General features: G+C 44.5%; 1 protein-coding gene across 1 annotated transcript in view; it reads left to right on the forward strand.

The window, feature by feature from the left end:
- The first annotated feature begins 21,308 nt into the window (after positions 1-21,308).
- LOC138296977 (olfactory receptor 2D2-like) overlaps positions 21,309-26,272 on the forward strand; it is a 40,999-nt gene continuing 36,035 nt past the window's right edge. Inside the window, exons 1-3 of the mRNA XM_069236493.1 lie at positions 21,309-21,494; positions 22,161-22,292; positions 24,448-24,529. Of these exons, the coding sequence (XP_069092594.1) occupies positions 21,309-21,494; positions 22,161-22,292; positions 24,448-24,529 (400 nt within the window). The remainder of the gene's footprint in view (positions 21,495-22,160; positions 22,293-24,447; positions 24,530-26,272) is intronic.

A 26,272-nucleotide genomic window follows, 5' to 3' on the forward strand; every position in this document is an offset into this window, starting at 1 on the left:
GACTCAGGTCTCCTGTGTGGGCTTTGCCCATGTGTTGATACACTTTGGCCCACGGACAGTGGAAATTTAAGTGACTGTGCAGGACTTATTGCCTATGTTTATCGGTTTCGCAATGTTCTTACTTGATTTTGTACAATTCATATTGCTATTTTACCATGACTTCAAAGAACCTATTTTATACATAAATTTTGTTTCTCACTTTAATTATGTCTTTGCATTATTCCGGGGTGTTTGGGTGGTGTCACTGTGACTTGGTGCTCTGCATTGGTGTGTAGATAGTTGGGGGGGGGGGTCGCATATGTGTGTGCCCGTAAGCTTTCCTCCTCCCCCCTCCCCTGTGTCGTAGGTGCAGTACTCACCGTTGTCGTCTGCACCGGCGTTCGTACTCGTGGTAGATGAGCAGGTAGACAATAGCTGGTAGGATGTTTAATTCGGGTTCCATGCTGTTCTCCGTCCTCCAGAGGGTGTATAGGTGAGCGTTTTCCCGTTCGTAGTCTGTTTCCGCCGTGTTTTTATCGGCGGGGCTCCCGCCCCGGAAAAGGTGGCGGATTGGTGAGTTGTGATATTGTGGGCGGTACATTGTCTGCCGCCTGCCTGTTGGCAGTGACCGCCGCGCTGTTTGTGTGTCCCGCCGTGGCGGTCGGAGTGTTAAGGTGGCGGGCTGTGTTGGCGGTTCCCGCCAGGGTCAGAATTCCATTTTTTGGACCGCCTGCCTGTTGGCGGGTTGGCCGCCGCTTTATCACCGACCGCCAGGGTTGGAATCACCCCCTTAATGTGTTCCAAAATTGCTTCAAATGTCTAGAGTCCTCATATAGTTCTTAAATAAGTGTCAATTAGTGAACCTGATGTCTTTATCGGGCCCTGCGAGTCCAGCTATGCCCCCCCTTCCTTTCTCCTCTCACTTGCTTTGCTTTTTAATGGTGAAGCCTAGGAGGCCGTCGCTGATTGTAGCGCTGCAGTTGGTTATCGGAGGAGAGGGCGCGCTCAATCCACAATGCAGCGGCAGCCAAGACTTACTGCGCTTTCTCTACTCACTGCTGGGCCCTGTCCGATCCGGTCCTCGCTGTCCTCCTGGCCCCATGCTGCCAAATTCGACGGGGCCACCTGCTGGCAAGATCCACCGATAGCTTCAGGCAGAGTGGAGCCAATTCAGGAGGAAGGCCAGCGGCGCGATACACAGGGGAGCGGCTTTCCCTCAGCCGCTCCGTGTTCCGCGCTCTACGGTCTGCCAGCGTTCGAAGTGGGCTGGGCGAGACTGCTTCAGCTACGCGGCATCCATCTTGCTCACACCCTCTGTCCATTCCAATGTCCCTTGATCCATATCTATGTGCAACATAGAGTCTGAAAATTTAAAGTCATTCCTACTTTTCAAAAGGTTTCTGATGAGTGACAGCTTCATGTGAGGCTGTGATGTTGATCTGACATTTCACATGCCATACCTGCTAAACGTACTCAGAACTGTTAAATGGTGAACCTCTTTGGTAAGTGAGGGTATTACATTGGCCCCTGTAATGTGTCATCTAAGTGGACATCTTACTTGTAGGTTACCATGGAGGTATTGCCTGACTCCTATTTGATCACATACATTGATGTCAGAGCTGTGAATGTTAGTACCTTGTACATCATCAAAACAAGCTTTATTCAGTCATAAAACCATCAAAGCATACAACCATAATACTCCATATAAATTACAGAAATGGGTAAAACAGATAAAATCATCATAAAATATTGGTGCAATAAAATTAATCAGTCCTCCAAGTCCAAGCCCCAGAGCATGCAGAAATAACAGCAGTAGTCAAACATAAATAAAAGGGATACATATTACTAATCCTTCAAAAAATTAGTATGTGTGTACCATGTTCCAAGTTCCTTGTGTCTAACTTGATAAATTGCATGAACCAAGATGGTTGAAGTATTGCTTTTTAGAATCCCCAGAGTAGTAACATGTTGTCTAATGCCCCGGTTCTGGCAAAATGCACGTATCCACTTATGTTGAGAGGAAGCATAAGCTGTGCAAAAAACAAAAAAGTGTTCAAGCGACTCAGAGGCAATGCCACAAGTGGGGCATAGGTTAGATACAGATGGCGCCTTCCAACTACTTATAAAAAGACATTAACGGTAAGCACCCATAACATAAGCAGACATGCAAGCTCTTGGCTAGGGATTCAGGGATGACATCTAAAAAGGACTCGTACCGGGGGTATCATTTAAAATCAAGGAATTGATTGGTCAGCCGCCTATTGGTTGTGCCAAGGGGATAATTATTCCTGACAAAAGAACAATAAGCTAATTCCAGAGATTGCCTCTGGGCTTTTCTTAGGCCCTTTAGATTATCCCAGTAACTCCAAAGACCCTGAATATGAAACCAATTTGACACATGCCTAAACCATGGAATAGAGGCTACATTGAGTTGTTTTAAAAAATCAAGAGGTGAGTCCGGAGTAGACCAAATCCTTACCCAAAGGAGCAACGGTCGTAGGGCTATCTAATATTCGATTGAGACCAGGATCCAAAAATATAGGGGCCAGAGGGTGCTGCCTCCACACGCAAATCAATTTTCACTCACAGACAATTTGTGAGTTTTGCAAAAAACATCACCTTTGTGCCATAGGCAGCAGTATTTTGTGCTTTTGACGAGTAAATCTTTAGAGTTGGAGAGGCGGTTCTCGTGTAAGTGCAAGATGGCACCTGACCTATTTTGGAGAAGAGACACTCTCTTCCTAATCTGGTCATCCCAGTTGAAATTGTTAGAGATCCTAACACCTAGATAATCTATTGAACTGACCTTATCCAAAGGAACCCTGTCTACAGAGGCTGGCCCTGGACAGAACACCATCAATTTAGTTTTGCTGACATTTAGTTGCAGCTCACAATCGGCACAAAACACTGTGAACTTTAGTTCCATGTAGTACATGTTCATGTTCTGTAGGTGGTAAGTGGCTACACAGTTATGTTAGACATATAGGTGACTTATAAGTTACTTATGTGCAGTGTTAAATGGCTGTGAAACGTGGACGTTATTTCACTCAGGCTGCAGTGGCAGTCCTGTGAAAGAATTGTCAGAGCTCCCTATGGGTGGCAAAAGAAATGCTGCAGCCCATAGGGATCTCCTGGAACCCCAATACCCTGGGTACCTCAGTACCATATACAAGGGAATCATATGGGTGTACCAGTGTGCCAATGAGAATTGGTAAATTTAGTCACTAGCCTGCAGCGACAATGAAGTTGCTACCTCTGTCTGATACTACCTCTTTAGGAAAACCCACCATCGAAAAGATTCCCAGGAGGGCCTTTGGCACTGCAGGGGCTGTAGTGGTCCTTAAAGGTATGGCTTCAGGATATCTTGTGGCATGGTCCACTACCACCAAGATAAATCTATTGCCTGAAGCAGTAGGAAGGTCAAGGGGGGCAACTATGTCAACCCCTACCCTTTCAAAGGGCAGCCCAACCACTGGAAGTGGAATTAGAGGGGCATTTGGAGAGCCACCAGTCTTGCCACCAGTCTTGCCACAGGCTAGGCAGGTCACACAAGACTTGCAAAAATCTTTTGTGTCCTCTGACATTCGAGGCCAATGAAACAAGGGGACAAGTCTTTCCCAAGTTTTTATCTGGCCCAAATGCCTAGCCAAAGGAATGTCATGTGCTAGAGTGAGAAGAAACTCTCTGTACTGCAGGGGAATGACCAATCTCCTGGCTGCTCCAGGTTTTGGGTCCATTGCCTCTGTGTACAAGAGGTTATCTTCCCAGTATACTCTGTGGCTGTCACTGACATCCCCATTTTGCTGTTTGACAGCTTGCTGTCTGAGACCCTCTAATGTGGGACAGGTTTGCTGTGCTACACTCAGCTCTTCTCTGGCAGGCCCCCCTCCACCCAAAAGCTCAGCAGTGTCTGCTGCCAGCTCCTCTCGTGTAGGTTCTGCACAAGGAGGAAATTCCTCTTCCTCAGAAGGGGAATCATCTGTAGAGGGAGGGATAGTGGGTAGGGATTTACCCTTGCTACCCCTAGCTTTAGGGAGCACTTGGTCCATTGTTTCAGGATCCCAGTTACCCTGTCCTTTTTGTTTTTTGGCCTGAGCCCTGGTTAAAGCAAAAATATGCCCAGGAATGCCCAGCATTGCTGCATGAGCCTCCAACTCCACTTCTGCCCAAGCTGATGTTTCTAAATCATTCCCTAGTAGACAGTCTACAGGTAAATCTGAGGCAACCACAACTTTCTTTGGACCAGTAACACCCCCCAGTTGAGATTCACAACAGCCGCCATGGGGTGGCTAAGAGTGTTGTTATGAGTGTCTGTCACTTGGTACTGCTGACCAAGTAGGTGTTGTTCAGGGTGGACCAGTTTTTCTATCACCATAGTTACACTGGCTCCTGTGTCAATGTAGGCCTGAACCTCAACACCATTTATTAGGGGAAGTTGCTTGTGCTTATCCATATTAAGGGGACAAGCAACCCAGGTGGCCAAATCAATGGCACCTCCAGAGACTAAAACAGCCTCTGTGGTCTCCCTAACAAGACCAACCCCAACTACATTACCAATAGTGAGCCCATCTACACCCTTGGTTTGGCTATCAGTAGATTTCCCACCACCACTGCTCTTATTAGGGGCACTAGAATTTGTAGCAGGGGTTGTGGTGGTGGGAGGTTTGGTGTTTTTCTTTGGGCAGCTGGAATCAGTTGCCCAATGGCCTTTGACTTTACACAAATAACACCAAAGCTTTTTAGGTTGATTATTGGAAGAGGATTTTGACCCACCACCCCCAGAGGATTTGTGTGGGCCTGATGAAGACTCAGTATGTTTACTTTTGTCCCCATCCTTGTCAGAAGACTTACCATCCTTCTTCTTGCCATCCTTGTCACCCCCTGTATGATCTTTTCTGTTCACCCTTGTTCTGACCCACTTGTCTGCCTTCTTTCCCAATTCTTGGGGAGAGGTTAGATCCGAGTCCATAAGGTATTAGTGCAACAAGTCAGACACACAGTTGTTCAGAATATGCTCTCTCAGAATAAGATTGTACAGGCTTTCATAGTCAGATACCTTACTGCCATGTAACCACCCCTCGAAGGCCTTCATTGAAAAGTCCACAAAATCTGTCCAGTCTTAAGAAGACTCTTTTCTGGTGTCTCTGAACTTAATCCTGTATTGTTCAGTGGTTAAGCCAAATCCATCCAAGAGTGCATCTTTTAATACTGTGTAGTTGTTAGCTCCACTTTCTCTAACGGTACGGAGTCTATCCCTACCCTTTCCATTGAAAGATAGCCACAAAATAGCAGCCCACTGCCTTTGAGGGACCAACTGTACCATACAGGCCCTCTCAAGTGCAGCAAACCACTTGTTGATGTCATTCCCCTCCTTGTAAGGGGGGACTATCTTGTGCAGATTCCAGGAATCTTGCTCTCTAACAGGATTGCTATCAGGAATACTGCTGCTGCCACCGTGGGGTCCTAACCCCAACCTCTGTCTTTCCTTCTCAATGTCTAGGGATTCCCTATCTAAGGCCAGCTGTTGATGTTTAAGCTTCAGTCTGGTCTCTTCAACCCTCAACTATTTGAGTTCCCTTTCTAACAAGTTATCCTCAGGGTGGGTGGGTTGGGACTGTTTTGACACAGATGACAAATTGGAAACTTCAGAGGGGGGCCTGTCCCTAACTGTCTGGACCCTGGTAACCTGGCCTCTAGGGATAAAGGATGCCCTACTGTGATGGGAACCCTTATCCCTACCAGCATCACTCGGTGCCTTGCTAGGGGGCAGTCCCTCATAAGAACCCTCCCCACCCTTCTCAGGGAACTTTGCTGAGTCATACTGGGAAGCTTCCACATTTTCTAACCTCTCATTTGATGGGCCAGACTGGTTCTGGTCATCCACAACAAGCATGTTAAAAAGAAACTCTTTTGTAGGGTTCTTTCCTGTAACGAAAACTCTATCTAGGCAGAGACTCCTTAAACGTTTGTAGTTCAAAATGTCATAAGTAGCATTGACAGTTTTGAGAGTGGAATCTACAACAGATATGATAGTAAAAGGTTTAGGGATAGGGAGAAGAGAGAACACGTTTTAAAACTTTTGAAAGCACAGAGAAAAATCTTTTTCTAACTTTTAGAAAACGTTTAGTAGTTTTAAGAAACTTTTCAGAACTTTGTAAAAAGTTTTAGGATAGAAAAGCAAACTTTTTGTGTTAAGTGTACATACACTGAACTGTTTGGTATATGATTCTTTTATGAAAAGTACAAAATGACAAAGTGGTAAAGCAGTTGCAAGTACTTATCCCATCGCTGCACCACCAATGTAGGAGGCTGGCCTGGCTTGTAGCGGGTACCAAGGGTACTTACACTCTGTGCCAGGTCCAGTTATCCCTTATTAGTAGAATAGACGTGTTTCTAGCAGCTTAGGCTGATAGAAGGTAGCTATGGCAAAGCAGCTTAGGCGGAACTAGGAGACATGCAAAGCTCCTACTATACCACTTATATCATATGCACAATATCATATGAAAACACAATACTCAGAGTTACTAAAAATAAAGGTACTTTATTTTTATGACAATATGCCACAAGTATCTCAGTGAGTACCCTCAGTAAGAAGGTAAGTAGTATACTCAAGTTATATGTACACAGACCCAAAACAGGTAAGTAAGAGTCAGAAAAGTAATGCAAACAGTGTAGAATTACAATAGGTTGCAATGGGCAAACATAGGTCTAGGGGCAACACAAACCATATACTCCAAAAGTGGAATGCGAATCACGAATGGACCCCAGACCTATGGGAGCGTGAAGAGGGTCACTGAGACTGTAAGAAAATAGTCAGGGTGTCCAAGATACCCCACCCCAAGACCCTGAAAAGTAGGAGTAAGGCACACCTACTACCCCAAAAGAGCACAATAGTCGTGATATGGGGATTCTGCAAAAACAACAAACACCAGCACTGCACTGAAAATGGATTCCTGGACCTGAGAACCTGCAAAGCAAGGGGACCAAGTCCAATAGTCGCGATAGTGTCCAGGTGGGGCAGGAGCCCAGAAAACCCTGGATGAAGGTGCAAGGAAGCTGCCTCCGGATGGAAGAAGCTTGGAGTTCTGCAAGAACGAAGAGGACTAGAAACTTCTCAAACCCAAAACAGGTAAGTAAGAGTCAGAAAAGTAATGCAAACAGTGTAGAATTACAATAGGTTGCAATGGGCAAACCTAGGTCTAGGGGCAACACAAACCATATACTCCAAAAGTGGAATGTGAATCACGAATGGACCCCAGACCCATGGGAGCGTGCAGAGGGTCACTTGGACTGTAAGAAAATAGTCAGGGTGTCCAAGATACCCCACCCCAAGACCCTGAAAAGTAGGAGTAAGGCACACCTACTACCCCAAAAGAGCACAATAGTCGTGATATGGGGATTCTGCAAAAACAACAAACACCAGCAGTGCACTGAAAATTGATTCCTGGACCTGAGAACCTGCAAAGCAATGGGACCAAGTCCAATAGTCGCAATAGTGTCCAGGTGGGGCAGGAGCCCAGAAAACTCCGGATGAAGGTGCAAGGAAGCTGCCTCCGGATGGAAGAAGCTTGGAGTTCTGCAAGAACGAAGAGGACTAGGAACTTCTCCTTTGGATGGAAGATGGCCCACGTCTTGATGAAGCTTGCAGAGGTGCTCCCATGCAGAAATACCACAAACAAGCCTTCCTAGCTGCTAGGGTCGCGGTAGAAGTTTTTGGGTGCTGCTGAAGACCAGCAAGGACCAGGATGTTTCCTTTTGGAGGAGGAGACAGAGGGGGTGCTAAGCAACTCAGAGAGCCCTCACAGAAGCAGGCAGCACTTGCAGGAGTACCCCAACAGGCACTTAGAAGATTTGTGAACCAGAGTCCATGTGAAGTTACAAAGGAGGGTCCCACGATGTCGGAGGCCAACTCAGAGGGTTGAGCACTGCAGATGGAGTGCTGGGGACCCAGGCTAGGCTGTGCACAAAGGAAATCCTGGAAGAGTGCACAGGAGCTGGAGCAGCTGCAAATCACGCAGTGCATAGGTTTGCAGGCTAAAGTGGGGAGGCAAGGACTTACCTCCACCAAACTTGGACTGAAGGATCATTGGACTGTGGGAGTCACTTGGATAGAGTTCCTGTGTTCCAGGGACCACGCTTGTCAGGATGGGAGGGGACCCAGAGGACCGGTGATGCAGTCTTTTGGTGCCTGTGTTAGCAGGGGGAAGATTCCTTCGACCCACGGGAGATTTCTTCTGTGCTTCTGGTGCAGGGTGAAGGCAGGCGACCCCCAGAGCATGCGCCACCAGGAAACAGTCAAGAAAGCTGGCAGGATTAGGCACTACAATGTTGCTGGTAGTCATCTTGCTACTTTGTTGTGATTTTGCAGGTGTCCTGGAGCAGTCAGCGGTCTATCCTTGGTAGAAGTCAAAGAGGGAGATGCAGAGGAACTCTGGTGAGCTCTCACATTCGTTATCTGAAGAATTCCCCAAAGCAGAGACCCTAAATAGCCAGAAAAGGAGGTTTGGCTACCAAGAAAGGAGGATTGGCTACCAAGAAAGGTAAGAGCATATCAGAGGGGGTCTCTGACGTCACCTGCTGGCACTGGCCACTCAGAGCAGTACAGTGTGCCCCCAACACCTCTGTTTCCAAGATGGCAGAGGTCTGGGACACACTGGAGGAGCTCTGGGCACTTCCCCTGGGAGGTACTGGTCAGGGGAGTGGTCACTCCCCTTTCCTTTGTCCAGTTTCTCGCCAGAGCAGGGCTGGGGGGTCCCTGAAACGGTGTAGACTGGCTTATGCAGAGATGGGCACCATCTGTGCCCATCAAAGCATTTCCAGAGGCTGGAGGAGGCTACTCCTCCTCAGCCCTTCACACTTATTTCCAAAGGGAGAGGGTGTAACACCCTCTCTCAGAGGAAATCCTTTGTTCTGTGTTCCTGGGCCTGGGCTGCCTGGGCCCCAGGAGGGCAGAAACCTGTCTGAGGGGTTGGCAGCAGTAGCAGCTGCAGTGGAAACCCCGGAAAGGCAGTTTGGCAGTACCCGGGTTCTGTGCTAGAGACCCGGGGTATCATGGAATTGTCCCTTCAATACCAGAATGGTATTGGGGTGACAATTCCATGATCTTAGACATGTTACATGGCCATGTTCGGAGTTACCAGTGTGACACTCTACACAGGTAGTGACCTATGTATAGTGCACGCGTTTAATGGTGTCCCACACTCACAAAGTCTGGGTAATTTGCCCTGAACAATGTGGGGGCACCTTGGCTAGTGCCAGGGTGCCCACACACTAAGTAACTTGGCACCCAACCTTAACTAAGTGAAGATTAGACATATAGGTGACTTATAAGTTACTTATGTGCAGTGGTAAGTGGCTGTGAAATAATGTGGATGTTATTTCACTCAGGCTGCAGTGGCAGTCCTGTGAAAGAATTGTCAGAGCTCCCTATGGGTGGCAAAAGAAATGCTGCAGCCCATAGGGATCTCCTGGAACCCTAATACTCTGGGTACCTCAGTACCATATACAAGGGAATTTTATGGGTGTACCAGTGTGCCAATGAGAATTGGTAAAGTTAGTCACTAACCTGCAGTGTCAAATTTAGAAAGCAGAGAGAGCATACACACTGAGGATCTGGTTAGCAGAGCCTCAGTGATACAGTTAGGCACCACACAGGGAACACTTACAGGGCATATACTATGAGCACTGGGGTCCTTCCTGGCAAGATCCCAGTGACACAAGGGCTAAAACAACATACATACAGTGAAATATGGGGGTAACATGCCAGGCAAGATGGTACTTTCCTAAAGTGACCTTGTGTGCTTTGGCTGTGTGAGTGTCCATGTATTGTGCATGTTATGATAGGTGCGATGTGCTGTGTGATTTGTGATGTGTGTGTTGAAAAGTAAATTGTATGATTGTGTAATTGTGTGTGTTTGTTCCCTGTTGGTTGTATGTTGTGTGGTATGTGTGATGTGGCCTTGGGTAGTGTCTATTGTGAGCATTTGCCAATGTTTTGTTGTGTTGTATGGTATTGTGTGAGACTGAGCCTGTGTTGTGCGTGTGTGTTTTTGTCGTGTGGTGCATAGTGGCTGTAATGTGTGTGCTGTGTATTTGCGCGTGTCTGTGTGGCTGTATGTGAGTGTGCGTGTCAGTGTACAGTTACCTGTGAGCATAGCCCTAGTAACCCCATCTCTATTCTGTGTTATGAAAATGTACAACATTTAGAAATATACAACTGTAACAGGTGAGTGTGTGTACTTACATTTGCTGTCAGTGGTAGCAAAGATATCGTAGTCTTCCGGCAAGCAGGAGCAGTGGGATGACTTCTAGTTGTGGTTCCGTGGCGGCTCCGGACGAGTATAGCTTCCTAAAGGTGAGTGTCTCCTTTCAAACAGTTTGTTTCCGCCTGGGTTTCTGTGGTGTTGCAACCGCCGCAGAAATCCTGCCAGTGGGCAACCTAGTAAAATGTCCGGCAGAAACATGGTCTCCGCCAGTCTACTGGTGCCTTCAGTCATCGGTGACGGTCTGACTGCAGTGGTGGTGCTGGCGGTGCTTTGGCTGTATTCCGTAGGGAAAACCGCCAAAGTCATAATTTGGAGGTCTACTCCGCCAGCCTGTTGGTGTTATGACTGCCACGGCCAACACAGCGGCAATGGGACCGCCAAACTCGTAATGACCCCCTAAGACTCCTCTTGTTTTTAGTGCAATGCAGCATAGCAGAGTTGCTGCATTGTGTTGCGTCAGTGGGAAAATCAAAAATAGGCCCATACCTACAAAGATATGGAACTTTTTTTCTCTCTTTCAGCACTGGTGCCATTTGACTGCTATGCACCAATGCACACACCCTTGTACCATAGTGCTAGTATAGGGTATACATTTTATCTTTTGTAATGAATGATTCTATTTTTATATTCTTCAAATTAACAGAAATGCTGTTATAAAGGATAAACTTATTGGCCAAATGTCTTATTAGGTGAGATTTTAACCTGTCTTGCTAGCAATTCCTGAATGTCAGCTTTTCTACCTAACTGGAATTTTGATTCTGTAATTTTCATTTGTCCTGCTTTTAAGAAATCATATAATAATTGTAATTGCTATTTGGGTGTTCAGTCAAGCACATGTTTTTTACCGGAAAGGCACCCTTCCTGTTCAAAACCGCTGCTTGAGTACCATTAGAACTTTTTATGTATGGTGTACTGTGCAGCACACCGGCAAAGTTTGAAAAGTTTTAAGGAAAGCAAACATTTCTCAAACCTTATACATACCAGTGTTAGTATGCAGAAATTAGCATCAAAACTCAAAATATATTCAAACAATGTACCATCCACGGAACATCCCTTTTATGCAAATTAAGGCTCCTTTGATTTAATTTAGGCAGCTCCAATCTCAACACATAATTTTCCACTGAGTTTACATCACTTTTATGATGCAAATCTAGAGCAAACTGGTGATAAATTGTGTGCTACTTATCTGTCTTCTTAACCATAAGCCACTCAGGGTTCGGTGCATTGGCTTATTGGTAAATTGGGTCCTATTCAATTCTTTCTCAATGAAACTCTTTCACCAAAATAATACTGTAGATAATAATATTGTAGATTATTGTAGAAATAGTATGTTCTCTGGACAAAACACCTTACTCTCTTCCCTTCACACCAAGGTGAGCTGAAACATCTTTTTCAGAAGTATTCCTGTTTCTAAAAAAGGCAGGCCATAATGAACAGCCTCTAGCAGAGGTACTTCGTAGATGGTAAGTCTGAGTTCACTCAAATAATCTGTCCAAATCTGAGATGTTAAGAAAGATGTCACTTCATTAGTTGGGCTTGAAAGCACAGGATGAGTCTGTGTTAGTCAGAGACAACATTTGTGTTGTGGACTATGGATCCACAATGCAACGATTGATTTTGTAGTTTTTAGGTATTTTTAGATGATAGATTTTTTTCATGTTTTTATAAATATAATGGAAGCATTTTGTGTGCCCTAATGTTCTATTTGATTGTAACTGTTCTGAGACAGGATCTTAGATCTGTATTAAAAAAAAGTGGAGCTAAACTGTTTTAAAAGCTCTGAGTAGCAGCGGCCAGTGCGTATTCTGTGTTGACAGGAATGGAGTGAGAGCACCAATTTACTGCATTTCTGAGCACGGATTGTAAGAGTGGATCCTTGAAGTGGGCTACAGTTGACTAATTGCCCACTCTTTTAACAACCTGGGCAATAATGGATTACCTTCACATTGACAAGTTGTTTTGTGCCAGTGTAAAATATATAGGTATGTAATACATTATCTGTTGCTTCGCCCAAAATTTGGTTTGCTTGTATTATGGGAGCTGATATCCACACCAGCCGAAAATTGATTTACCTTCTTATTTTAATTAGAGCATTCTACAGTGAGTTGTTATTTTAATTTGTTTTCATTTCTTTGAGTTTGTTATTATGTTTATCTTAGCTTCTTTTTCTTTCTCTGTAGCTATTGAGTGAAGGGAAGTCTCCAAATGTTTCTCTTTTCTTCTTATGCATTTGGTCTTACTTAACAATGCCACACACACTCCTGATGTACTGCAGCCTACCATGGAGGCCTATAAACCTCTATGACCCTAAGGTGCCCAGTACCAGAGCTCCTATCCATCCTCTAGCCTACACCACAGAGGCCCTTTTACAACCGTCTCCTCATACAAACAAGATAAGTTACCTCTGTTTCTCATACTGTCTCTGACACTCATCCAATCAAATCACCTGCTAATACAAACCAAAGCTAATGCTCCCTTCCACACTGATGCCTCCATGTGATATAGGATACATCTGTAATGCCTACCATTAAATGTGTGTTCCCTACTGAAACACATAGAGAAAATACATGTGGGTATTACTTCACTTAATTTAGAAACTATATTTATAACTGAAATATGAATGTAAGACACTTCTGGCTGTGGCGTAGAGATAACTATTTATGACACCTACAAAATAAATCATGTAGGCCACTCTAATAATATGGTGGAGGGATAGCAATTACTCTTCCTACCACATGTTGTCTACCCATGCCTACAAGTCTACTCATTCACTTATGCTGTACGTATGATCTTGCAGTCGACACTGTCTCCCAAATACTCTTTTACTGGAACACTCATTTACTGCCACCAAAGTAAAGTAGCACATTGTTCTTTGCTTGAAGTGCTTGACCTCAAACACATATTCAAGCAGCATCTCCTAGATCTAGTTTTTACCAATGACAAATATGTATATGGGGTTGCTTGCTTTATCTATCTCATGCCACAATCATTCAAATGTCCTGTTATTATAAATTGTCACTCTTGTGCCCCTCTAATCAGAGACCACCTGTTGTATCTACTGTGTAGACTAACATTAATGTCCTACCATCTTCTCTGGTCCTCTTATGTCATCCTCACTCCTGGTCAGACAAATCTGACAAAGTAACTTCTTTGCAAAACACTCTGACTTTGACATGCCTGCAAACATAAGGACATTTTCTAACACACAGGAGAACAACTTCTGCATCTAGTATTTTTGTGTAAATTAGTTCTAAGGCCTAGTTCTACAAGGTTTAAATTCCCAAAACACAGGTGGACGGACACTGAATTCAGTGCCTCGACAATGAGCAGTGAATTCCAGGCTATTCTACTTCCACACAACCCACTGAGCATAAGTAACATTGTGGGTCCATTCTTCCTCGGTTACTAAGAGGGAAAAGTGGTAATCAAGATGATCATTCATTAACAAACTACACATTGAAGGACAACTAGAAATGGAATGTACATTGACATATTTATTCTAAAATAATTATTTTAACCACTTTAGGATCTAGTGTGCCAATAATATTTGGTAACATCAGAGAAAAAAAGATTAAGATGTAACTACCTTAGGTACCCACTGCAAACTAGGCCAGCCTCCGACATTAGGTCACTACCTAGGTCCAGCTACATAATGGTAACTCTGAATTGACAGGTTAAAACTGCACACCCTGACACTGCAGAGGCAGGTGTGGGCCATGTTTACAGGGCTACTAATGTGGGTGGCACAACCTGTGCTTCATGACCACTAATAGCATTTGATTTAAATGCCCTGGGCACCTCTAGTGTACTTTATTAGGGACTTACTAGTAAATCAAACATACCAAGCATTGAAAAGCCAATTACACATACATTTTACACATGAACACTTGCACTTTAGCACTGGTCAGCAGTAGTAAAGTGCTTAGAGTACCAGAAACAGCAAAAACAGAGTCCAGCACCCAGTCAAAAATTGGTAAACAGAGGCAAAAAAGACAGGGGAGACCACGCCAAAGATGCCAGGTCTAACACCCATGCTAGCTACATTTGTCAATGCATTAGGTATACCACACACTCCTTCAGTAATACACATTCCGTGCCTAGAAGATGCAGGATTTATTTGTTCCTGGTCAAAGTTGACTTTGGCCAATTGTAGGAGGTTGGTCTGGTTTGTAGTGGGTACCTAAGGTACTTACACCTTATAGCAGGTCCAGTTATCCCTTAATAGTGAAATTTAGACCATGTCTAGAACCAGTCTTTCTGGGGGTAGTATGGATGAGCAGCCAAGGCCTAACTAGGAGACATGCAAAGCTTATGCAATACCACTGTATTCTCACAGTACTCACACACATGAATACAAAAATAAAGGTACTTTATTATGGTGATACAAATGCCAAAAATACCTTAGAGACTATTTTCCTTTAGGAGGTAAGTAATACACAAATTATTTACACTAGTATGCAGAAATAGCTGTAAAAACAGTTAGAAAACAGTATAAAAAGTGAACATCACAATAGTTAGAAAAGGGCCTGGGGGAACACAAACCATATACTAAGAAAGTTGAATGAAAATGTTGGTTTCCCACCTAGGCAACTGTAGTATGTAGAAGGGCTCCGGGAGTGTTAGAAAGCCCCAAAGGTAAGTAATAAAACCCACCCCAGAGCCCAGGAAAGCAGAAGTAAATCACAGTAACTTTCCTAGAACACACAAGACCATGAGAAAGATAATGCAAGAACCAGAAGAGACAGCAAGCCACCAACGATGGATTCCTGGACCTGAAGACCTGTGGAAGAAGGGGACCAATTCCAAGAAGCACTGAAGAATCCAGAGAGAACAGGAGCCCCTGTTAACCCGGATGAAGGTGCAAAAGAAGATCCACCGGTGAATAACAACAGTCAGTCCTGCACCCAAGAAGACAGATGAGGGTTCCTGGTTGGTGCAGAAGATGTCCCAAGCCGGACGGATGACTGCAGTCTGGTTTGTGTCACTCAATTCCACCAACAAGCCTTGTCACATGCAAAGATCGATCATGGTTAGTGGGAAAAGGCTTTGCAAGGGACTAGGAGGGACATGGTGGACTCTACCTAGTAGGAGGAGTCAGAGGGGGCTCTCAGCAACCCAGAGAACCCTCAGAAGACCAGGCAAAGGGCACAGGACTCCCACAGCACGAGGACAAAGAAGGTGAAAAAGGAGGCCCATGCAGTACTACAACAAGGGATCACACGCTGCAGGAGAACCACTCAGGAAGCTGTGTGTTGCAAGACAGAGTGTTGAGGGCCTGTGCTGCATGGTGCAGGAAGAAATTTGTGGAATAATGCCAACAAGCCTTGGCAACTGGAAAACATGCGGTGCGTGGTGGTACTGTCTTGTGTGGGGGTGCAAGCCCTTACCTCCACCAAAGTTGAACAGTAGGACATTGGGACCATCAGGACCGCTTCAGTCCACCACCTGTGATGCTGAATCGATGCACTTCATCAGGAGGGGGGACCCACGCCACCGGTTGTCAATGCAGGGGGGTGACTGCTGAAGCAGGGGAGTGACTCCTTCACTTCAAGGGAGATTCCTTCATTCTTCTCATGCAGGCTAAATACAGACTGTGCTCAGAGGATGCAGTTGCAGTTGCTGGCAGGAGCTGAAAATAGACTGTTTGTTGTAGTTTGTAGAGTTCCAGGAGGGTCCAGATGAAGTTTTTTTGGTAAGAAGGTGAAGTAAAGGATGCAGAGGACTCCTGCTGGAGCCTTGCAATCCGAATCTGAAGAACCACCCAAGAGAGAGACCCTAAATAGCCATGAAAGGGGTATTGGTCAGCTAAACAGGTAAACACCTATTAGGGGAGAGCTCTGATGTCACCTGCTGGCACTGGTCATTCAGATGCTCCCAGAGTACCCTGTCAACTTGGAATCCAAGATGGTAAAACCCAGGGATTCTCTGTAGGAGCTCTGAGTGACTTCACCAAGGGATTGTACTGTTGGCGACAAGTGAACTGAGGTCTGCTGCATGTGGCACACCTGTGAGGATGGCGAGGTCACCTAGTTGATATACACTCATTACGGTTGCAAGACTTCAAACATGCACTTGTAGTTGTTTGTGATCCCAGTTAGCCTGTGGGTAACTTTGGTAAGTTCAGATTGCATGTATGCATTGGTATGTTACATGAAAGTTCCACTTTGCTGAAATATTTTGATGGAAACGTTTTTGACATGATGGTATTGTTTTTCAAACAGAGTTGTGACTAAGGTGTTATCATGTATATGTTATGACCCTATTTCTCATTGCAGCATCAGCATAGGCAGGTGAAGGAAATGGGGTGCAGCCGAGTGGGTAAGCACCTGGCCACCGAACCGCAGGTCAAAATACAACTGACACAGATGGAACCTGTAACATGGAGGGCAAGGGGAGTGCCACGGAGGAGACAGGATCTAAATCCTCATCATTGGATTCCTCCTCTAGTGGTCACTTCCTAGTGGTGGTGGACCCATCGGGACCCCCCCAGTACCATCCTTGACCACCACCCTGTTCTATCACCTCCTTCCCTGTTGCTCCCCACCCAGTCCACCGTGCCCGCTCACCCAAGAGGGTGGGCATCTCCTTTGCCACAGCTCCTCTGCTCCAGCCCTTTTACCCCGCTACCCTCATTAATGAGGCTATTGACCTCCTGAGAATGATCTCTATGCATCAGACTGCCATTGTGAATGGGAATGGCAAGTCAGCTACAACAGACTTATGCATCGATGGAAGGTAATCATGGCACAATATCTGGCCTACAGAGATCTTTTCAAGCTCTGGCTTCGACACTGATGGCAGCCAGTCATCCCCCAGCTTCCATCCCCCTCCACCTCCCTCTTCCCAATCCAATCCCTACTTCTCCTACCTACCCAAAGCACACAAACAGATCCTCATGCATCTACCCCAATAGATAAGCATAGCACACATAAACACAAGCACTACAAGACACACTGGCACGCACACGAACAACATCCAATCATAGACACAGCAACACTCACAACTGCCCCTGACACCCTCACCATCCTCAGCATCACACACACAACATCAAGCCCACCTACAGACACCTGTCCTCCTGATCTGACTTATGTATTCATGAGATGTGTATCATATTGGATTTTTTATGTGCAGAAATGGAGTGTGTATTGAATTGTTGAAGCTTTGTTTCTAATTGCCTATGCATGTGTCCATTTAGATGTGTGTCTCTTGCAAATGGTTCCTGTAGAGGTATGTCTCATGCAATCAGAGTTGTATGTGCTTTGTTGACGTCCCCTTCCCCATGGTCTAAATGTACATGGCAATTGGGTTTGGTATTGCTTGTCCCTGAGACCCATGTAGTGCCATTTCCTGTGGAGATGTTGTTTGAGGGACCTGTTCAAAGTGTTATATGTCCCAGTGCAGTCTCCTTCCCTGGGTGTCCCAGATGTCCACGCCCCAATTTTACAGGTATAGCCGTTATGTTATTCTTGGTGTATTTGTCTCTGTGTGTATTATGTATGCCATTGTACTTCCATTGTGCTGCGGTATGTGTGTCCATTGCAGGGCTGTTTATTGTTGTTGTTGTTTGTGTTGCATGCCACCTTGATAGGTATGTGTGTTGTATGTGTGGAGGGTCCCTGGCCAGTGTGGAATGTGGTTGTTTGAGCTGTAATCGTATATGTGCTGTAGGCGTGCTTTGGTGTCTGTGTGTGACATTGTTGTGTAGCTTTCAGTGTCCATGTGTATTTCAGTGGCTGAGTGAAATTGTGCTGCGTTGAAGTGCAGTATGAGTGTGCTGGCCAAACTGTGAGCATTGTGTCTGTGTGCATGTCCCTGTTGATGTATGTCAGTGAGTGTGTGTTGTATGAGAAGTGTGCCTGCTGCCTGTGGCGTACCCCCTTAATGATGTGTTTACCAGCTCTGCAAGCTGTTTTTAAATGTTGATGAAACAGGTAGGTATGTATACTTATGGTTGATGGTGTCATTTTTACAATCATTTTGTGGTCTTTGACAAGCAGTGGCAAGTTTGTAAATGGACCCTTGGTAGCTCTCGGCATGAAAAGCTACCAGGAGGTGAGTAGCTCTCTTTATACTGTCCGTTTCCACCACCTTGTACATGGTGGTTGGACTGTCATGGTCACATTGATGGTGTGCAACCTTGTAATGGATCAGGCAGAAACACTTTCTCTGTAGGCCTGTTTGTTCTTCCTTGTGACTGTGGCAGTCTGTGCTGCCTGGCAGTGCCGGCAGACCATTGGCAGCCTTCTTTTGTACGACTGCCAAACTCTTAACACGGGGGTATACTCTGCCAGCCGGTTGGCAGTCAGACTGCTACCCCCAACATGGTGGTCATGGGACCGCTAAACTCGTTAAAAGGTCCTTAGTGCAGCCATCCACTAGCAGACAAAGCTTGCACTAGTTCCTCAGTTTGGCCATTAGCTTAAGGCCAATGCTGAGGAGGATTAAAAAAGAAATGTATGGTGCTTGTATTGGAGGATCATTTCTTACAAGCCCAAGGAAGTGGTTGAAGCATAATCCCATCCCCCTCAAACCCTATCCCACCCCGCCTTTCTGTGATGATAAGATCCTGCAAAGTGTAATGTCATGACACACCCTCTCAGAGTGGTAAAGAATGATAAGGTGGGTGCATTCTCACACATCTGGTTGGTTTTCCAGGTGCAGTATGTCTTCCCATGTTTGAGGCTGGCATTGTTGAATAAGAAAACACCTCAATTTTCTAGCAATGCCACTCAAATTCTGCTCATGGATCGTGGATGCGCTACATTCCATGTGCAGGAATATTACTGGACACTCATGATATTTTGGCTCATATTTATAGTTTTTTAGCGTCGCATTTGCGCCGCTTTTTGACGCAAAAACGGTGCAAACTTCCAAAATACAATTGTATTTTGCAAGTTTGCGCCGCTTTTGTGTCAAAAAGTGACTACGCACTTATAAATACGAGCCTTAGTGTTTTGGGGGGATCGGTCCACTTGAATATGGGCTAACCGACCTGGGTGGTCCACGTACTTCCAACATCATGTTTGTTTTCCCTTGGGAAAAACAAAATGGCATTCACTACAATTGCTGACCCCTATGGGGGATTTTATGTGCATGTTCTCCCCTTGGGGGTGCATGCACACCCACAAGGAGGGAATGCTATGCCCACAAGAGAAAACAAATTGGCAGAAAATGTTATGGGGTCGACTCATAGGGCAAATGGCCTGGCCGTCGGGAGAACATAAACAGAGCGCTGTATCTGTCCTATTGTACTACAAATTGCATCCTGTCATCCATGGTTGCTCTTATTAGTGGTGCAGCAGCAAAAACGTTTAGATAACTGCATCTTGGTAGGCTCCACCCCATGTATCCTGGAGTCAGCTCTGGAGAAGGTCAACTGTGCTAGGAATTAGTTTAGTGCAATTCTTGAGTTCCATATTCTCAGGGCAGCTCCAGACAGGGTATGGTCATAGGTCCTGTCTTTTTTTAATGTCAGAGTTTCCGACTTTAACAAACTCACACTATCTAAGATGCTGTTGTTTTAATAAATTCATTATTGAAACATATACTGCTTCTGTTTGTCATTTATATATGAGACTGAACCAGATGTGACCAGAGTGACTACGACTTCCCTGAGAAGCCAAGTATGTCATACACTCGGCTGCCCAGTCATCTCTATACTTGGGTAGAGATGAGGCACTGCTAGTTAGCCGGAGAAAAACCCGGATTGGAGTGACAGGTATCACCAGCAGTGGGTTAGACTTCTGCTTCTCAAAATCCAGTAGTCTCATTAGAATAATGGGAGCCTATGTGACATGCCGCCACCAATGTTTGGTCAGGCTCTAATTTTCGGGTCCTCCGGAGTATCTCTGTCTCATTATATACAATGACGCCTCAATACCGTATACGGAGACGTCCATAGTGCTGAGGATTTCCACCCAGCTACGTAGGCTATCCTATCTGAGGCTGGAGGTTGTTCAAGCTCAAACTTTAAAAGGAAAAATCCCATTTGTTGTGCCTTCTCTGGATATATAGTCTGGCGAATCCACAGCAGATACAAATAGCAGTTAATCTCTGACTGCACATTTATTAGCAAATGGCCTAACGGCCCAGGGGGGTCCAGGTGGATGCCCATGCAGCTTATAGAACAGAACTCTTTTATCTTTGGGTCACATTTCCAGCAGTTGATGGGAACACAAATACATTTCATAATTATTCACTTGCAAATGCGCCTGGACAATACAGAACATACGCATATTTAGAAATACCATTGTCTTATCAAGGACATAATAAATAAATGCACTGGAGGCAGTATTTCCCCCATACGGGACCTCAGGATGAACATAGGATATTAACAATGTGCTTGACTTTTGGGATGGTCCCTACAGTGGATAACTGTAATACCTTGGGCACTGTATTTTCCGCACATGGTACACCAACACTTGCCAATCTGCCAGAGGTGTTAAAACAAATTCAAGATGAATATGGGGCTGCCCCGGTCCTAAATTTTGGGATGCAATTGATGGGCAATTTTGCCACAGTATCCTCAATCATTTTAAGTAACCTTAAATGCGAAGCAGTCTCACTAGCAGTGCTCATGCAGCTCCGTGACGTTCTGCGGCAGGATCAGGAACGCAAGCTGCCTAAGATTATTGCAGAGACCTATTCTAGCATTGGTTGAGACAGTTTAGGGGCCAGACCATCTAAACCAATATTCCTGGGCAAATCTAATAAAGATTTTCCCAAGCAAGCGCCTGAGGGTAATGAGAAACGCTGGAATAAAAAACAACAAACTCCCAAAAAAGAGAGGGGAGAATCTCCGCGTACGGAGACCCCCGCAGAATAGATATAATCTCAGAAATAGAGATAATATAAAAACACCTGATAGATATCAATATGTTGATACACGCCAATCTCGTTCCTTGCAGGACTCATCAGGAAAACGAAATGAGAGAGGTGGGCGATCAGAGCGAAGAACAGAGTACGTGAAACCGAGAGAGGAATCTCTCCTTAAAAATGTGGAGAAACCCACCCAACAAAAACCCCAATTCAAAAAGAAGAAAGTGGCAGCAATCACAGTCCAACATGTCACTCAAGAATATGGTCCTCTTGAAGAACAGAAAGTGGGCACTAGTGCTGCTAGACAGCGTAGCAGAGGTCACAATAGTTCGCCGGAGTCTTCTAGAGCATCTGGAGTTGAAAGCAACTGATGACATTATACAAGAAGAAACTGCGGACATGCGTGTCTCCACCCCTGATAGGGTGTACAAAGTAAAGCTACAGTTAGAAGGAGACATTAAGCACATAATAGACGCAATCTTTTGGGATTGCGTAGTAAACATATCTGATATTTTGTTGGCCGAACAAGATTGGCCACCTGAATTTGTCCGTACCTGCCCATATGAATAAGACATCATTAAGCATTCTTTCTCGCCCCTTGTTCCAGAGGAACTGGCTGAATCCTATGCCATTGATTGGGCTTTGGCACAGGTACCTGTGTTATACCGCAATCACGTAGGATGTGATAAAGAATCCCCCTACCATGTAATTCCAATCAAAAATGAACCTCAACCTCAAACTCAGTATCCAATAAAACATGAAGCAAAAGCACCTGTGAGAGAAATACTCACACAATTAGAGTACCAGGGCGTAACTGAATCCTGTGTCTCCCCAATGAATAATCTGTTATTCCCAGTAGCTAAACCAGACCATTCATATAGAATAGTCCTAGACTACAGACACTTAAACAGTCATACACGTACTTATGCTATACAAAATTCACATAGCACAGCACTTATGAACAAAATAGTACGTAAAAAATACAAAATACTGGACATTTCTAATAGTTTCTTCTGCCAGGATATAGCGCCTGCGATTAGCGACTTAACAAGTTTCAGTACACTAGGCTCCCAGAAAAAAATCTGTTGTTTACCTCAGTGGTATAAGAACAGCCTAGGACTGTTCGCAGCTCGTGTGACAGCAATCTTGCACGAGATTGATCGTGAAGCATTGTCCTATGTAGATGACATCTATCTTATGGATGATGAATTGCTACAACATTTAAGACGGGTATCCCGCATTGTTGTAGGATTTGCTGAATTTGGATACAAAGTCAATTAAAAAAAAACTAAAATTGGCTTCCTCAGTGTCCTGTTTCTGGGATATGAGCAGTCAAGTGAAGAAAAGAGCCTAGCGCCACAATTCTTTAAAAAATGCGCACAGTTATAACCCCCAAATATGATTAAAAAGCTCCAGTCTCTATTGGGTTTTCTAAATTTTGGCAGAACTTACATTCCAGATTATGCAACACACATAAAACCTTTATGTGACCTGATACGTCCTGATTTCTCAAGCAAATTTTGGACAATGGAACATAGACGAGAATTGCAAACAGACATGGTTGCCGCACAACACTTACACACAAGGACCAACAAAACACATTTGGTCATCAGAGTAATAGCTGGTCCCATTGGTTTCACCTATGTGACATTTAATGAAGGTGAGACAGTCCTGTAACGAACAAATCACATTTATATTCAGCAGCAGAACAACGCTTTGCTCCCACTGAAAAAATACTGACTGCTGTATAGATGGCTGTCATTAAAGAACAACCTCTTGCCCAAGGAAAACACATTATGGTTGTTTCTCCGATTCCAGCCCTGGAGGCTGTTACAAAAGCCAGCGTTCCAAATGCAAAAGCCTTGCATCCACACTGGATACAATGGGCTACGTCCTTGACAGCCACTGATATAGACTACATTTTTTACCCAAAATTACAAACTCAAGAATCTTTGCAGTAGGAACTAGAATACCCAGTTCCTGCAAATACATTGTCTATCGAACAATATCATAGAGTCATGTACACCAATGGCTCAGCACATCCTGTAATTGGCACAAAACACCAATATTCTGCTGCTTGCGCAGTCGTAAGCGGCTACATGGAGGACGATAAATGTTGTCCCCCATATACATTTACGCAAACTCTAGCAGATTGCACAGCACAATTGGCAGAGCTAAAAGCATTGTTGATAGCACTGGAACATACGGATCCTGCACAGCCTATGCTGATTGTTTGTGATTCATATTATTGTGTCCAATCCTTCAATGAATATCTGCATTACTGGCGCCAGAATGGGTTCAGAGATTCCAAAGGCAACACCATGAAATACAGACTTCTTTGGGAGAAAGTAGCAAATCTGAAAGAGATGCTACCAAATGTCCATGTTGTACATACACTTGGACACCAGCGCGTTGGGATACACGTTGATGGCAATACATTGGCTGATGAAGCCGCAAAATCAGCGGTGGCTGCTGTAGCTGCAGTGACTCGTTTGAGTTCAAAACCGGACGCAGACATATGGGCTGCCGTGACAGCTACGGCTGATGATACGCCCTATCCAAAAGGATTTCCTGACAAATATTCCTACCAACTGGGAGGTATGCTGAACGCTGAGGTTAAGATACAAGGCATAGGGGTACGAGAGATTTCCAATAGAGATATAAGATCACAATTGATTAAAGCAGCGCATGAGGGTGTGGCATCTGCCCATGCTGGTGTGGCGGCTACAATTTCAATCTTACAAGCACATTATTGGTGGCCAGGCCTCTACAAAGAGACCAAACAGTATGTCCTTTGCTGTGACATCTGCCAACAAATTAAAGTTTCTACTGCCAAACATCCACTTCAAACAAACCATTACAATGTGTGTACTTGGATCATTGTGGTCCACTAACACCGGGTAGTGCATACAAGTATATATTAGTCGCTGTTGATTCATGCTCCAGATTATTATGGGTGTGGCCACAATGCTTGGCTGACGCTTGGACTGTTATTAAAGAAAGTCTTTATCGGTACATATGCAGTTGCGGCTTTCCATTCGGACCAGGGCCCTGCTTTCACCTCAAGGGCATTCAGGGATTCCATGGCTTTGTTGGGGGTCCAATTCCAGTACTCGTCTCCATTTCATCCCGAGGGAAATAGTGTTGTGGAGTGATTAAACCGTAATATGAAGCAATCCTTAACAGCCAGAGTCTTAGGTATGGTCGTAGTTGGCTTAATCACCTATAGGGAGTCCAGAGGGCACTTAATGATCTGCCTAGAAGGTCCTTTGGGGGTCGGACTTCATATGAGTGCCTGTTCGGAACTCGAATGTATGTTCCGGATCTTGATCGTCCTGGCGTGGAGGCAGCGGAAACACCTTTTGAACGTGTCACTGTCTTACAGGAATTGCAACTGTTCCATGACGACAATTCTTCTATCAGTGCTGCCTCCACAGGAATCAAGGATGTGCCTGTAACATCTACCGGTTGGATTCCCAGAGTTGGGGATCTTGTATGTGAAAAAGTTGCTGTAAAAAAGGAATTTGGCCCTTCCTATTGAGCACCAGTCCCAATATTGGGGATACACGGTAAAAGAACTGTAATTCTACCACCGTTGGCAGGTGCCAAAGAAAAACGTTATGCCTCCATCGACAATGTCAAATTACACCATGTGGCTGATCCTGCACAGCAGACCAAGAGGAAAATCCAGTAGTTCCCGAATCCTTCTCAATACTGGTCAAGAAGTCCTTCTACAAGTTGTTTATACCAACACTGACACCTGTCCAAGCTTGGGGAGGCTGGAAGATGATCTTGCATTGGTTCCACTAACATCGAACAATACAGAAATAATTGACCGAGTTGACTGAATTCCAACACAAATGGATGGTGCTATCTATTGTGTGCCACCACGGGAAACACCAACTCCACCAATGACCACGGCTCCAGCCTTTGCACGTACTGCTTCTGGATATTTTGCCGACTTCAATGATGATGTCTCAGACTCATTCGCTTCTTTAATACCTGAATTGTCAAAACCACGTAATCTACTGAACTGGCTTAAAATAACATATTTTATTTTTCTATGGAATTATCTCAGGCTTTCCTTGACTTTCCTAGCTTTTCTACTTTGGATTGGTTTTGTTATTACCTTTTTCTTGTTATACATGGTCGTTTTCTTAAAGCCACATTTTTCATCACATAAGGTCAGAGTTATCGTTTGTGAACATTTCCGCAGTACCAATTCCTGATGGGATTGTTTGGGATAAAGTAATATTTGATATATACGGTCCCACAAAAGTTATTCAAATACCATATATGTTCAAACTATCAATGAATGATATTATAAAACCAGGCATTGTTTCTGATGATTTGGATGTGAAAACAGTTGATTCTATGATGATTGAATTACAGTGTTATACTGTATTTGAAAACGAAGATGTTTATCAATCTAAAGAAAATTATGGTGATATGTTTTGCTATGATTATTATGGGCACCATTTCACACATAGAGCGAGAAGCCCCAAAACTGTTTTTAATTATACTCAATGGGAACATTGTCCAACCCCACCACAGGGAAGTTCCAAAACATATTTTGAAAAGTTTACATATTTTTCTGGGCATAATGAAAAAATGCTGATTCATAATATTTTAAAGTACCACCTACTAAAGAAATACATATATTATTGACGAATACAAAAGTTGTAAATTCAGAATCCTTTGTTTCCCGGTTGTCTATCGAAGGCTATAACTATTGGCTGAAGTCGATTGATCTGAAAAGTGTATGGGGAACTAGCATTGGCAAATTAGGAGAAAGGAATATTTATTTAGAGCATGCCTCATATCTCTACAAATGATATTCTTAAATGAAACAGTGCAACAAACAAGCTGTCTAGGCTTAGCTACAATTAAGGAACTAAACATGCCTCGTATGCCTCCCCCTGCGAAGTTTTATAAATGGCAAAAGTATACAAATGCAACTGAAGAACAGCTCGACGAATGGGTGCAAAATGGTACATTTCATGGTTCACTGACACGTCCTGGCGGGTGGTTATTGTGGCCAATAGATACCAATGTGTGTCATCAATGTTTCATTAACTCCTCAGGGATTTTTAGAACTAGTAGGCTGGACCCTCGCTATATATCGTCCGAACATACAGGTATAGTTACGACATATAGTGTACGAAAATTGTGCCAGCAATGGTTAAGAACATCCTCACTAGATGCGGTTA

Source organism: Pleurodeles waltl, chromosome 5 (genome assembly GCF_031143425.1).
Source record: "Pleurodeles waltl isolate 20211129_DDA chromosome 5, aPleWal1.hap1.20221129, whole genome shotgun sequence".
Lineage (NCBI taxonomy): Eukaryota > Metazoa > Chordata > Amphibia > Caudata > Salamandridae > Pleurodeles > Pleurodeles waltl.